This window comes from Ictalurus punctatus, chromosome 15 (assembly GCF_001660625.3).
Source record: "Ictalurus punctatus breed USDA103 chromosome 15, Coco_2.0, whole genome shotgun sequence".
In the NCBI taxonomy this organism is placed as follows: domain Eukaryota; kingdom Metazoa; phylum Chordata; class Actinopteri; order Siluriformes; family Ictaluridae; genus Ictalurus; species Ictalurus punctatus.
The window spans coordinates 23010209-23026573 of NC_030430.2; the positions used below are offsets into that span (position 1 = coordinate 23010209).

Genomic DNA, 16365 nt, shown 5'->3' on the forward strand with positions numbered 1-16365 from the left:
AGACTTCTATTTGCAGTCATATCCTACAGTATCTGCGCATGTTATTTAAAGTTGAATTGACTTGTCAGAATGAATTCTAATAAGAAAAAAAAAACCCTTCATCATAAACATATAATATTTTAGGATATGATTATAAAGCAGCTGTGGGCCCATGCTGATGCTGTTCGTAAATCCCTTCATAGAAGAAGGTCATGTTTCAATCTGACCTAGTTTAACTCAATCATCTGCTCTATATTATGTTACGCATCTTAAATTAGCCCTGTTGAGTTTCTCCCATCAGTTGCTGTTATTCTGCACTACCGCTTTAAAACTTTCTGCTTATATACTAACAGCAGTAGAATTACAGGGGAATATGTTCCGCCTTATACACACTTCATACACATTTACACTTGCCGATAATCATGAATGTTTTCATTAGGCTTGGGACAGAATCTGAATCTGGTGTGAAGTCTGTCACGGTGCCAGTGCCATGAGAAACGATGTTGTGCGTACAGTATTGTTTAATAATGTAGGAATTATTTGGTGTAGCGAGGTATTTTGGTGTTTTGTCACAAAGATCTGTGGGTTAATATGGTGGTGGTGGTGGGGGGTGGGGGGTGGGGTCACAATTACGAATCCATAATTTTTTCTTTTCCTTTAAGATTTTAAACCATCACCCCTTAACGGTTTTGTGTTCACATTTCAAGTTCGACTTTCAAACAAAACTTTCTGACCAATCATACATTTTATTTATTTATTTTTTTAAATTCCGTGTGCACACGAGTTTGGTCTGGTTTGGTTTGGTTTGGTCATTCAGCAGTCCTCAGACTGTCTGTGCTGAAAAATAAAACCACGTGTGTATTTGAAATGTGGGCATTTTTATGGATTGTTAAACCTAAGTATCAAAAACAGACTCCTGATGGGTTAAGGGACTACACGCTACTATTAATAATCATGATAGTAAACAATGACACTGAGCTGCCTGTGCTTAATGTAATCTAATCTACATTTTGAGAATGCTCTCGCTCTTGCCAACAAGCCTCGATGCTTTCCAGCTTTCAGTATTCAGTCTGTTGCTGACAGGCAGATGTTACTGTGTCAGTAAATGACCAACGGATCTTTTTAAATATAGTTATGTGCCTTATGCATTTTAAAAATCAAATCTATTGGCAGCATTGACTCTGAAACTGGAAAGATAGGTTTAGATGTGACATCCAGTCTCTGAAAATGTAAAAGGAACACATAATTATATTTTTGTCTTCCTGGTAATCCTGTTCTTCTTCTTCGTCTCCTTCTTTAAAAGAAAAAAAAAAAAAGATTTGCTTTTCCCTGTTTTGCCGTTTGCATTGTGATTATGTAAATGCCTTTGGGGCATTTCAGTTTAAGGATATAAAATAAACAGTTACTCGCATGGCAAAGTTCATCATTCAGACACTAACACTGAGCTGAGTAACATCATTCTTGGAGCGCTAAAAGCAAGACTTCGCAAAGAATCACTGAAAGTCCGGGTTATTTATGACTGAGTGATTATGGGCTGATTGGGAACAGGTGGTTGTGATTGGAACTCTGGGGAAGTAGAACCAGGTAGAGGATCATGTGACAGGTCATCTGACTGGGTTTTAGGTCATTGTTTGGCAGAGGATTGTGGGATATGTAGTTTTTCAATTCGATTCAGTTTTATCTGTATAGCGCATTTCACACTTTACATTGTCACAAAGCAGCTTTACAGAAATATATCAATTTCAGGTCTAAATTTTAAATTGATAAATGTATCCCTAATGAACAACCCAGAGGCGACGGTGGTGAGGAAAAACTCCCCGGGATGGTATGAGGAAGAATGCTTGACAGGAACCAGTCTCATCTGGGTGACTTCGTATAGTGCGATTATAAATACTTCCCTTCTGTAACCGTACGCTATATGATATAGCAAATAGTGCAACTGTGTAATCAGGAAATTCACCACAGTCTCGACACGCAGTCTATTCAGCTGAAATCATGAACTGTCCATCGATGGAGACCCATGCGCAGAGTCTGTTTTTTTGTTGGTATGTGGTGCAGTCTGTCTACCTATCGAATATCTATCTACTTATCTATCTACTTGGTCCATGTATTTTTGGACAGTGACACAAGTTGTGTAATTTTACCTCTGCACACCACCACCAAAACGGATTTGAAATGTGATTTGAAATGACTTCAATAAATGAAGCAATCAGGATGTGATTGAAGTGTAGACTTTCAGCTTCAATTCGAGGGGTTTAACAAAAATATTGCGTTAACTGTGTAGGAATTACAGACATTTTTAGGGTTATCCCTAACTCTTTATCTATCTATCTATCTGCTGTCTGTCCCTAGATCTGACTGAGCATTTACCCTATATATACATTTATACAGCACTTTTCTAGACACTCAAAGCCCTTTACATAGTATGGGGGGGGGTCTACTCAACCACCACTCGTGTGTAGGATCCACCTGGATGATGCGACGGCAGAAGAGAGGAGGATTATTAGGGGGCCATGAGGGAATTTCACCAGGACACCGGGTTACACCCCTACTAATTAAGGTGTAAATAAGCACAAGTGTCCTGGGATTTTTAATGACCACAGAGAGTCAGGACCTCAGTTTAACGTCTCAGCTGAAAAACAGCTTAGTGTCCCTGTCACTATAGCATTAGGACCTACACAGACCACAGGGTGAGCACCCCCTACTGGCTTCACTAATACCTCCTTAGTTTTCCCCCCAGGAAGTCTCCCATCCAGGCACTACCCAGGCTCAAGCCTGCTTAGCTTCAGTGGGAAACCAGGTCAGACCTACAGTGAGATATAAGTCTACCTACTGTAACACACACACAAGCCTGAGGTTTGGTGGTGTCCCAAACCGCAGCCTATGGACTGCACAGTGCACTATTGTGGGAGCATGTGTGTGTTGTATGATTAACGTATCTGAAGCGGTATGGTGTGTGATCATCACGCTCCGTTAAACCACACTGATTGCTGGTTGGCATGTACTAGAGAATGTATCTCTCTCTTTTTTTTTAATTGAACTTGTGCAGGAGTTCCACTTTGTGACGGCACAGTATGTACTCAGTACTATGAAGGCAGTAAGTACTCATTATAAAACCCGGCCCAAAAACAGTATGTCAAACACATTATGTGAACATTGTTCATTTTCAAGCATGCAGCCAGAGAAATGTCCATAATTCCAGAAAAGAGGCTTCAAAAGCCTCTTTATATATATATATATATATATATATATAAAGATCACATTAAGATCTTGACACAACACTCCACCCTTCCTTCCTTACTATAATGACATGATCTGTTTAACCATAACATCAGATACGTTACATAACCAGTTGTCATGGACGCAGGTTCTGTGTGTAAAAACGTGTTCTCATTATCTTTTAACGAATAGCAAATCAAGAGTGATTGGTTCAAAGTCACTGAAGTGTATTTAGTGACATCAATCTGATCTCACATGTAGCCCCACCCTAGAAACAGTCTTTTACAGAGGTACTGACATTAAAACATCTCAGTTTTAAATAAGAAACTTTCGGTGTAATATCACATGACATTAATAGTGATTATTCAGATATAAAGATTTTTAACTATTCATTTCCAGTATTGAATGAATGAATGAATGCATGCGTGTGTGTGTGTGCGTGGGTCACGCATATGGCGTAACATGTAACCTACAATCATAGTTTAAGTACTGTATATATTGTAAGCATGTAATTATATCTTGAATGTCCAATGTCCCCAGAAAGATAGGAATATCTGACAGTCAGCTGGTACCTATGAGGAAAACTTGATGTTAATAAAAGGTCCTCGAAAAGATAGTAAGACAAACTTTTGTGTATGTGTGTGGGAGGGGAGGGGGGGAGTGGGAGGAGTCATGCTGCATAGCTCCAAGCTGTAAGGTGTGTGTCCCCCTATATAAAGCCCTGCCACATTGGCAGTCTGCTCTGCTCCTGCCTCAGACCCACACACACACACCCCCGACCACGAGTAACCATGGCTCAGCAACCAGTCAGGTAGGAAAATATTTATAAATCTATATTTATATCTATTAATGTGTTAAAGCTCAGTAATGTGTACTCTTAACTTCATAGATACAGTATGTGTGTGTGTGAAATCTGAGATACTGCAGACATGATACGTGCTTTTATGTACTTAAATATGTTTAACCAAGAAAGTCGGGTATGAAAAATGAACTGCACAGAATTTTTTTTTACTATAACGCATTTCATAAAGAAAAGTTCTGCATGAATACAAACATAGATAAATAAATGAATAAATAAATAATGCAAATCTTCCATCAATGCAAATCTTCCAATCAATGCAAATCTTCCATCAAACGGTAAGGATATGGCATGAAAAACAGGTTCACACACAGTGCATTTCGTGCGGTTTCTTCACATAGTTTAGTTCGGAGGATTAACCTGGAGGGCAACAATGAAAGAATTTGTGTTGACACACCTACTATTAACAGTAACCACAGTTATTTTGGCAGTAACCCCTTTGCTTAGAACAGCTGTTCTACAGTCCGAACCCTTGTAAAGACAACGACACGTATGATTCAAGTTTATTCAGCGTGTACACGAATACATGATTTGTGCAAAAGTAGAATTTTTTTAGCGTAAGAATTTCTTGTGATATTTATCGAAACCGTATTGCTCCCCCAACGTCAAATCAGACTCGAGATATACTAAAGCCTACTAGCCCTAACAGGTTAGATGGGAATCAGACTAGATTAGCCAGGTTATCATATTCAAATGCCCTCGAACGTATACGATAAAACACATCTTAACTATAAACTAATGTAACTCTCATTCCTCTGTATTTTTTCCCCCCCTCTCCGTCTAGTCTTCCTGCAAAGCTCATTAACGGAGGCGTAGCAGGGATGGTCGGAGTCACGTGTGTGTTCCCCATCGATTTGGCCAAAACGAGACTTCAGAATCAACGCAGCAGCCAGCAAGTGTACAAAAACATGTACGATCACATCCTCACTCCTTTCTGTTTCACCTTAATGCATTGGCTTATCTTTACAACACATACACACATACACACACACTATGCACAAATGCACCTTGTTAAAAAAAGGTCCAATCTAGGATAAAGTGAAGGAGAAAAGAGCTCGGCGATGTTTTAAAATGAGCAAGTCAGAGCAGGTTCCTACTCCAAACAAACTGCACAACCTGTTTCCTCTGTTTTCATAGTGGCAGGTTTCCAAGCAATGGATTACGGCTGATGTAACACCGCTATATCATCCCGCCAACTTGTGTGTGTGAGTGTGTGTGTGTGTGTGTGTGTGAGTGTATATATCTGTGCCAGCCCTCTAAGCTATACATCTGTCCTAAATGCTGTGTTAGACTTCATACTGCACCAGTATATACTGTACTCCCTCAAAATTTATACCTTATTATACTACACTACACAGTCATGTGACCACCTGTCAGTCAAATTCTCTTCTTACCTTATTACCGTTGTTTGCTTCACTTCATGTTCGTGCAGAGTATTATGAGTTAGTGTGATCTAAAACGTGTCGTGGTTAAAGCCAAATGTTTCACAATAAGTTGGCTGAGAGAGGTTTTTTTTTTTGTTTTGTTTTTACAGTCACATTTGCATTTATTCATTTGGCAGACGCTTTTATCGAAAGCGGCTTACAAACTGAAGAAATGCAAGCAAAGTCTTTTTAAGTCTTCAGTTGGAAACGGAAATCCGTATCTACCCGGGGTAACAAACTGATATTGGACTTTCATCTATTCTGGGTGGCTGTGTTGGCACCTACCTATAAAACAGCAGCAAATATTAGCAAAGGAGCACTTTTAATGCCAACCCTGCCAAAGCTGACCCAATGGCAAAGTTGACACAGGTTGATCCAGCATTAGTCAGGTGGATTTAAAGCAGACTGAAAAACTATCACTTCTAATGTCGGCCCATTGGGAAAACTTACGAACGGCTGATCTCTTCCTCACATCAGGTTGCTACCTGGGTAGTATAAATATCTGTTTTCTGTTCTGTATCAGTACATCCAGTAAACTATGATTGCTGTAGCAACAAATATAAATAGGAAAACCAGATGTTGTTGATGGATGTTCACAGCTGTTGATAGTTTACCTTTATACTTCCATAGGCCATAAATTAGAAAACATACTGCAGTATAACAACAGAAATCACAGGATAATAATAATAATAATGAGTCTTTATTGGTCACATATACATTACAGAACAGTGAAAGTCTTTACTTTGCATACCTCAATATGTCAGGAAGCTGGGGTCAGAGCACAGGGTCAGAAATGATACAGCGCCCCCTGGAGCAGAGAGGGTTAAGGGCCTTGCTCAAGGGCCCAACAGTGGCAGCTTGGTAGTGCTGGGGCTCGAACCCCCGAGCTTCCCAGAGCCTTAACCGTCAAGCCACCACTGCCCTGATATTGACTGATGTGTCGCCACTGTTGCCTTCTCCATGTCAGTTTTCTGTTATTTTCTTTAAATGACTATTTTAAAAATGAAATGCGAAGAGAGTAATATGAGATGGTGATAACTCGGGATGCATTTGGTACACCGAAATCAGTAGTGTAGCTCAGGATTAATTGCAGAGAGGGATCACTGTACAGTCGTACCGATATACTTAATATGCTTATATACTTAATATACTTATGAATATATACTTATATACTTAATATACTTATGCTTAAATATGGACAAATAATAATGATGACTTGATTGAACTTTTGAGCCTCCAATTCTTTCACAAAATATTAATTGGGCATATATATATATATATATATATACACACAGCATATATATATACATATATATATATATATATATACATACACACACACACACACACACACATATATATATATATATATATATATATATATATATATATATATATATATATATATATATATATATATATATATATACACACACACACACACATATATATATATATATATATATATATATATATATATATATATATATATATATATATATATATATATATATATATATATATATATATATATATATATATATATCAGCTCTGTCTGTGTGTTATGTTAACCAGCCAAGAATAGACATTTGGATCTGTCATAAAATATTTGGGGGGGGGGTGTCAAACCTGAAACCATAGCTATGTGTAATATGCAAAATTCTATCTACTATACTTACACAGTATTAATTTAAACCATGTAACGTATCCTTTTCTGTAGCTTATGGTCATTACATAATCATATATACAGCATATACACTGTATAACCAGAAGTCTGTGGACACCTGACCATCACGCTCATGTGTTGTAGTTCTTCTTTAAACTGTTTCCACAAAGTTGGAAGCACACAATTGTATCGAATGTCTTTGTACGCTGCAGTGTTTCAATTTCACTTCACTGGAACTAAGAGATCCCAAACCTGTTCCAGCATGAGCTCTGTGAAGACATGGTTTGCCAAGGTTGGAATGGAAGAACTCGAATGTTCTGCACAGAGCCCTGACCTCAACCCCACTGAACACCTTTGGGATGAACTGGAACTGGAGCCATCGGTGCCTGATCTCGTTAATGCTCTTGTATCTGAATGATCACAAATCCCCACAGCCACGTTCCAAAATTTATTCGAAAGCCTTTCCAGAAGATGTTATGGAAGTTATTATTACATCAAAATGGGACTAGATGTTCAACAAGCACATGCGGGTGTGATGGTCAGGTGTCCACAAACCTTTGGCCTTATAATGCAGTTTTATAGTAAAATTATAAACAGTCGTGAAAGTATTCTGTCTTCAAACCTTACCCTAATGTATGTTATCTTTGATTAGGATGGACTGTCTGATCAAGACGGTTCGGTCTGAAGGCTATTTCGGCATGTATAGAGGTAAAAACTTTATTTCTCCAATAAAATTAAACCACTGTTCACTAATATTGATGAACTGATTAATATTGATGGACTGAGAGCAGTAGAGGAGTGTATCGTGGCTAGTTATTAAGCATTATTATTAGCGTGTGATATATAATCAGATATCATTAATGGGTAATTCTCTGTGTTTCTACAGGAGCAGCAGTCAATTTGACCCTGGTGACCCCCGAGAAGGCCATTAAACTAGCCGCTAACGACTTTTTCCGTCATCAACTCAGCAAAGGAGAGTACGTTCATCCAGTCGGTCATTATATCGAATTAGAAATATAATGTGCAACAGCTCCCTTTAGTATATAATACATTCATGACAGCTCAGTCATCATGTATTGGATATAAATATAGGATCGTAATGAATACGGCGTGTCTTTTTTTTAAATCACTGCAGCTCCAGATTGAGTGTATTTAAAGAGATGCTGGCAGGATGTGGAGCGGGAGTGTGTCAGGTGATCATAACCACACCCATGGAGATGCTCAAAATTCAACTTCAGGATGCAGGAAGGCTTGGTGAGACAAACGTTAATCTCGGCTATATATACAAAATTTATTGGCACCGTCCTAAGCATTCACTATATCCTCCAGTAACGCAGCTCAGCCATGTCGGCTACCACACACACACACACACTAATAATTCCTCCTTTTATAGGGCGTCGTCACTTTTCTCCTGATTCAATGGCTAGTCTTTATTTGTCTTCATTTATTTTGGACTAATTTATTTTCCCCGAGTCATTATCACGAGAGTACTGAGACTGAGTACTGAGATTATTTTCATTTGTGTGTGCGTGTTAATTAATATACATGAAATACAGAAACAGGAACATGTGTGTGTACTTTAAACAGTGCATTAGACACTAGATTAATATTTTTTTTCTCTCTTTTTCTTCAAGACAGTTTGCTTGCATTCATTTGAAATGTTCTATGGGGTGCCAATAATTCTACCACATATGGCTACATTCACACTTTTTCACGAATATGAGTAAAGTATAGTGTGTTCTGACTGGTTGTGTGTGTTGTGTACCCCCTGCAGTGGCTCAGAGGAATGTAGCTGTGATCCCGGCTCTGAAGTTCGGAGCAGGAAGCACGGTGATAAACTGTGCCTACAGCCTCGGACCAACCACACACATCAGAAGAACCTCGGCCCTACAGATCACACAGGAGTTACTGCGCACTCACGGCGTTCAGGGACTTTATAAAGGACTCGGAGCCACGCTAATGAGGTACCACAAAATAGTTCAGCCTACAGAAAGTGTTTCCAACTTCACATAGCTGAAATGTAAAGATCTGCCAAGATATGGTTAGTTTCTGAAGTTTGCATCTTTAGTTTTGTACTGGACTAATGTGGCTAACAAGTAAGGGAGGTTATAGCTACTACATTAGTTTACCATTTATTTGTGCATAAATAATTTTGAAGTAAAATTCTAAGTCTGTATTGAAAACGAAACACACTAATCAAATAGGAAATTTACACTATATGGCCAAAAGTATGTGAACACCTGACCAATCATACACGTATGTGCTTTTTGAACATCCAAATCCAGCTGTTATAATAACCTCCACTCTTCTGAGAAGAGCAGAGGTGAAACTGAAAGCTAAAACCAAGAGTAGATATTCAGGGGTATTTACTGTTTAAACAATCAATCTAACAGGACACACCTGGGTAACAAGAAAGACCTGTCAGTCACATGTTCCAATATTTTTGCCCGCCTAAAAATGGGGTGGTCTGATACAACATGTGCTGTGTTTTATGTTGTTTAACACATCTACATAGCAATACCAGGAAACAAAAGCTGAAATTATAAACTCTCTTCTCATATTCATCTTTTGATCTCAAACCCAAAATGTCTTCCGTCTACTGCGAAATAATATTAATTGGCCTTGCCGATCTAATAGCTTTGAAGGCGACTGTATGTTACATTTAATAATGTTGTGCAGCGTCCATGAGACAAACCAGTTCCTGTTATCACGTACATGCTGATCCTTGTGTTGTTGTTTTCTTCCCTCAGGGATATTCCATTTTCCGTCATCTACTTCCCTCTGTTTGCTCACCTGAACCAGTTGGGAAAACCATCAGAGGCTGAAAACGCGCCGTTTTATTGGAACTTCGCTTCAGGCTGTGGTGCTGGATGTGTAGCTGCTATCGCAGTCAGTCCCTGTGATGGTAAGAGTGTGTTCGTGTTTTTCTTTCGGTATGCTTTTTAAAAAATGTCCCCACAAGGATAGGAATATCTGACACATGTGTTCTTGTGAGGACATTTGTCGAGTGAGGAAAACTTGTCTCTCTGTATCAGTGGTGAAGACAAGGCTGCAGTCGCTCAGTACAGGCGCACACGAGGAGACGTACAGCGGGGTGATGGACTGTGTCAGGTAGAGTAACCATGACTACTGACACCATACAAATCACCATTACCATCACCTAACGAATGTCCTTGTTATACATACACTACCCAATGTCAGCTATGATAGCTGGTCTCAACCATCTGTGGTAGCTAGATACGATCGAGTTCTTAATTATTCGTAGGGAATAATGTCACAGTATGTTTGCAAATTAGGTATTAACATGACTGATGTTGAAGTTAAAATGAAAGACACATTTCTTTATACTAAATACTACAAATCCGAAACTGGAAAAATAGGTTCAATTTGTAAATGCGACCTTATTTTAAAAGTTATAATAACTACACCAAACTTGCTGTAATAGATTGGGGTTAGCAGTCATAGTCTAGTGGTTAGCCTAAACTAGCATAAACTAGCTTAGCATTTAGCAGACACAAGTGGAATTATTACTTACAAACAGGGTTAGCATAGTTTTGAAGGTAGAATTGTATGGCTTGGTTAGCAATGATACTTGAGGAGGTTGGCGTTTATTTGGTTGTAGTTAAGCAGTTTTGTGTAGGGTTAGCAGTCGTAGTCTCGCTAGTGGATGTTTTAACATCAGTAAACACTTGGAAGTTGTTAGACTCAAACAAACCGTATATAGAATGTCAAATAAAGTTAGAAAATCACTCAAGTAAGTAATTGTTTGAGAGCTACAACAATGATAACAAGCCACTTATGTTTGTAGACGGAATTGCTGAGAGTTTTGAGCTGAAAGACTTCCGAAAACATGGCGTCATTTCCTGTAAGGGAACATTTTTTTGCAGGGCATTGTGGGATTTTTCAGGGAGCAAACATTCCAGTGCACTGGGAGAATTTTGCGATTGAGACAGTTCTTAAAATGTCCGACTCTGAGTCAGTGCTCTGACTACTGAACTAGGGAGCTGATTGAGATGCACACTTTGATAGTAATTGTACCTTTGCGGTTAAGTATTACAGGTGGGTTTGGTGGTTGTGTCCTAGCATTTATGGCTATTGGTTGGTTTTAGTAGGTGTACCTTAGTGGTTAGCATTCAGGTTTGGGATTAGCATCATATCTTAGTGATTACAGTACATACATTGTTGGAGGTTATAGCTAAGTGAGTAGTGGTTATAGTTCGCAGTATGTGCTACAGCCAAAGTTAACACTCATAGCTTAGCGGTTTATCGTTAACGTATTCATTCAAAATGAAAATTTTTTTTTAAATCAATTGAAATCAATTCCACTGCCTTTTTTTTTCTTCTAAAACGTCGCTTTCTGGTGTGCTTGTCTTCTTGCAGTAAGATCATCCGTAAAGAAGGCCCCGCTGCTCTTCTGAAGGGTGCCGGCTGCAGAGCGCTCGTCATCGCGCCGTTATTCGGCATCGCACAGGTCGTTTATTTCATCGGAGTTGGGGAATTCGTCCTGGGACGGTTTCCCAACTTCAGATTCTAAATGCCATAAAGTCAGACATCGGAACCAGGTGAACATTAAAGATGAAAGTCTGAGGCAGCTACACTGTGACCATTTGGAGAATGACATGCTGTGAGTTAGAGATTTTCTATGGAAATGCTAACGTTAGCATCTTACAGGTGGCTTTATTAAGAAGCTGGGACAATCTTGTTTTTATAAACCGTTTAAAAAAAAAAATAAATCTCCAGGGCCAGCCTTCAGTTTCCCTCAATGAGGGAAAGGATGCCTTAGACAATAATCAGTACTGTTTTTAATATGCCTTCATCAGCTTCCCCTTCACGAAGTATAGTTTCTGTGAATTATACAGTTATATGCGCTTGGTAAATAAGCTGAACTGTTCTAGAATCTATTCTATAGAGTGATATATGACGCTGTGAGCTTCAATCTGATTGGAGAACCGAGGACCCTCTGCCAATCAGATTGATTTATTATTATTTACTGATTTGATTGATTGATGCTTACAGCGTCATATATTGCCGTGAATGGGTTATTATTGAAGTGAATGGATGGCTGGAGCGTCTGCTCTGAGCGTCTCTTACCGCCGCGGACGGGTTTACATTGGAGTCAATTGAGAACGTTTCATACAGACGTGGAGGGGTCCCTTTTGCGTCAGTATCAGACGCCTAAGGGCGTGACAAATCGTCGGTATTTTACAAGCGGGGAATGAGAAAAGCAAAAATGTATGTTAAGACAATCCTGCACCTATCACGTTCTCGTGGGCCAGATAAAATGACGTGGTGGGCCTTGAGTTTGACACATGTGATCTATAGTGATGTAGATTCGATCCCTCATCTAAAGTGGAGAAGGGAAGTTGACGAGGGTATATTCAACACACCACTGAACCAAAGCCCCATTGTCTTCTTCTTGCCTGCCTGTCCGAGTTTGCCTGAGACAGATGGGAAACATTTCATTTGAGTGGGCAGCCTTGGAGACATGTATTTCAATCCTGATTAAACCGTGTAGTCCATTTTCATTGATGCGGTTACAACAGAGGATCCAAAAAGCTCAGAATTTCAGATGCTGCTTGTAAAAAAATATTGATTTGATATTTGGTATTTGCAGAATCCAGGATTGCGGTTGTGCTATCCGTTCAGACCAAATCAGGAAAAGGGTTTAAAGATAATTTAGAGAAAAGAGAGGCTCCCAAGTGACGCAATAGAAAAGCTTCGCCATATTGCCGTGATATCGTGAGTTTGAATCCATCCGTGGCTGGGAGCCAAGGGAGCAAAATTGGCTGCGCTCTCCGGGTGGGCGGGATGGCTTACTCTCCCTCCCCTGTCAATCACAGTGACACTAACCAATCGTAGTCATCGGTGAGCTTGTGGGTGCGGAAGAGGGCGGATAGCGCTTTCCTCTGTGTGTGTTACGCTGCCCTGTGACACATCATGAGCAGCTGTTCGAGAGAAAAAAAAAACAGTTGGCTGTCTTCATGTGTCTGAGGAAAGACGTGTTAGCCTTCACCCTTCTGGTTGGAAGTTCTTATATGATAGGGGAGAGCTGGCTGGTGGATGGGAATTGGCAGGTGACCAAATTGGGGAGAAAATGAGGAAAAATCCCACCATGTATTAAACATGTAATCACGGTATCTTCTCTAACATTACAGAGTGTTAATCGGTGAACCACACAGTGTTAACCTCAGAATCACACAGTTGGGTCAAAAAGTCTGAATGAACCATTTTTCTCAACTGAGACATGTTTATCCCATAGATATGGCACATTAGAGCCCTAGATCGGCAACCAAATGTGCACTACGGACACCCCTGTGCATTCAAAACCCTTTTTCTTTTAATATGTGACAGAATAAAAGGGGTTGCAGTGCATTCTGAATAGAATGGCATACATTTTTTTTTACTATTGTTGTTGTTGTGAAGATGTAAATAAAAACCCAAAGTTATACCATACGAGTCCATACACTGTGACTTGTAGTTTCTTATGTCTTCATTGTGTGTGTGTGTGTGTGTGTGTGTGTGTGTGTGTGTGTGTGTGTGTTCCAAACCACAGCAACCCTGACCTGCATAAATGAACATAGGAAATATGTTGCGCTCCCATGTTAATCAACGTGGTCTTTCTTTGTCCATACGGTCTTCACATCTGAAAGCGCGCTCCTACAACTTTTTTTTTCTGGGTCCCAATCCAAATCCAATTGGGATCCCAATCCAAATGCACGCTCAAGGCTAAGTCAAGGCTAACAGGCTAATCAAAGGTACCGTTAACCAGATACGTGTTCATGTCGGCTAAATCCGACATGTTGCACAATTAGCTAATTAGCTAATGTTTCTTGAATTAACGCTAATATCGAGAATGTGGATAAATATCATTTATATAGATACTTACACATGAATTGTCTCACCATGACGTGTAATCTGTTTGCTGGGTCAGCATTTTTTCGTTTTATCGGCAAAATGTTTACATTGCGTCTAAAGACAACTGCTTATTTTATAGCGACCCGACGGTATTTCAGCTTTTATTTCAGTCTCTGGTGTCAGAATCTAGTATATGGTACAAACAGAGCATTCACATTTACACCATTTAGCAGACGTACTGTAAAACATACCCTCATGCTAGAAAGAATAGCTCGAGGTGTAAGCTGAAACCCTGTTAGAGAGGAGGTAGTAGTACAACAGGAAGTTATTATGCTGGGGGGACAAGTTAAGGGTTGTTCCTCTGTCTTTATGTATTTAGCGCTCTGTTAAGTGCTTCAGTGCTTATTTGAAGACAAACAGTGACTCAGCTGTTTATACAGCCAGCGAAGTTCACTCCACCACCTAATTGTCAGCACAGAGAAAAGAGAAGCGATAGATTTAAACATTCGTAAACGTTCGCTAGGTTTAGTGTTGGAGGACGACACAATCGTCTGATACTTGTGCTGCGTTTGTGGTGCCTTTTAAGTGGTAGTTTGCAAGTTGTAATAATGTAATTTCCCACCTTGTGACGTTTGATACGTGAAGTGAACGGAAAACATGAACGCGATAGTGAGTAGCGTTAGCAAAAAGCTAGCTGGCTAACGTTAGTGATGATTACCTTCTCAAAACAGTGATGAGTATGGCCAACGTTATAGATTTAACAAAGTATACTGCCTGTATATTAACCGATCTAAAGCTAATACTGTTATAAACTCGTTTAAAAGTAGGGAAAGGGGACTTTACACTGTTTACTGCGCGAGCGGCCATGTTGTTTCGACGTCACTCGGTAAACGTGGAAAGAAATTGACGAGTTGAAATTTCAAGTTGGAGGGGTGTTTTCAGAAAAAAAAAAACGTATTTAAAACAACAGAAAATGTATAACAGAATCTAAAACATCGGTTCTCAAACAGGGACTACTTTAACTGTAAAACAAAAATCACGGATCCCCTCAGTACATATTTATTTTTTTCAAAATTGCCGCATTATTTAAACATGTGCAAGAATATTTTGGCTAAATTTTTGGAGCAGGAACATTTTTAAATTGACGAACGTTCCACTCAGAACCTTTTATTTTTTATTTTTATTTAAATTTGTCATTAGATTCCAGTTAATTAGAAAAATGGACCTTTTAGAGAGAAAAAGATCAAAGAAAAGAAGACCCTACTTTGAGAACCGTGGATCTGGTGCATACACACTTACAGCTAAAAGCAATGTGAACACATGCTTCCTGAATAGTTTCTGAATAAAAATAAGCTGTCATGTTTTGCTTCTGAATTGTGGAATGCAGAACAAACATAAATAAACCTCAATAAGAATTTCAGTAAGAGTTTCCTATTCAGCATTTATTAGCACTGTTCCACAATCTGCTAGCTAATCGGCGAATTAGCCGTTTTACAAGTTAGCATTGTATACGCTACAGTTAACGTAGCAATGCTCACACTTACTAGAGGTTGCTAAACCTAGTGCTCGAAAACATAAAATCTGTTCTGTTAAGACATGGTTTTTATTTTATGTTTGAATGTTCATACTGTGTATTACCCATAATGCCCTGCGAGCAGTGACTACCAAATGTGACATTCAGATCAGTCTGTAAGGAGATAAAACGTAAAGATGACCTGCATTAGGGGTAACACAGAGGTCAAAAGTGTCTCGTGTCAGGATTGCACAAAGGACTGTAATTAGCCGATTAGCATGCTGGCTTTTAGCTAGCTCGAACAGACTGACATCATTACGATGATTTCCTTTTTGAGAAACTCTTCTTTAAAACCAGGCGTACTGTGATGTGTACACTGCTGCAATGAAATTTCAACAGCCGTCAGAATTTGGGACGCAGCCATATTGACCGAAGCGTACTTTTTAATGTTATTCGGATCTTGTTTTTGGAGACCTGTCAAGGCTGATATTCATTCTGTTAAACCGCAGCAGTGGAAGTGAGCTGTAATCTGACAGCTGGGTAAAAGTGTATACTCTGCAGTGAGGATGAAACCCGAACCCACACCTGTTGCCTTCGTTTCAGACACGAAAGATGACACCGAGCCCGGAGCACAGCTCGCCGGGAAATACAATCTCAGACATGCTATATGGCACACTCACGCTGAGGAAGAAATCAGCTTGCTCTTCATTGCCAAGTTCACAATTTCTTGGTTTTCTGACATTCTTTACTCATTACAATCCTTTGCGAGGTCCATCATGAGTGTGTTAGAGCACACTAATACTGATTAATACACTCACTAACGTGAACATTTCACATCTAAGAGAAACCT

General features: G+C 39.4%; 1 protein-coding gene across 1 annotated transcript; it reads left to right on the forward strand.

Moving 5' to 3' along the window:
- The first annotated feature begins 3943 nt into the window (after window positions 1–3943).
- On the forward strand, window positions 3944–11859 carry slc25a55b (solute carrier family 25 member 55b). The gene is given in 9 exon segments (NM_001200865.1): window positions 3944–4009; window positions 4842–4967; window positions 7800–7855; window positions 8034–8124; window positions 8283–8401; window positions 8922–9111; window positions 9898–10052; window positions 10183–10258; window positions 11528–11859. Coding segments are annotated over 9 exon segments (987 nt in total). The 5' UTR covers window positions 3944–3989; the 3' UTR covers window positions 11682–11859.
- The last annotated feature ends 4506 nt before the right edge of the window (window positions 11860–16365 follow it).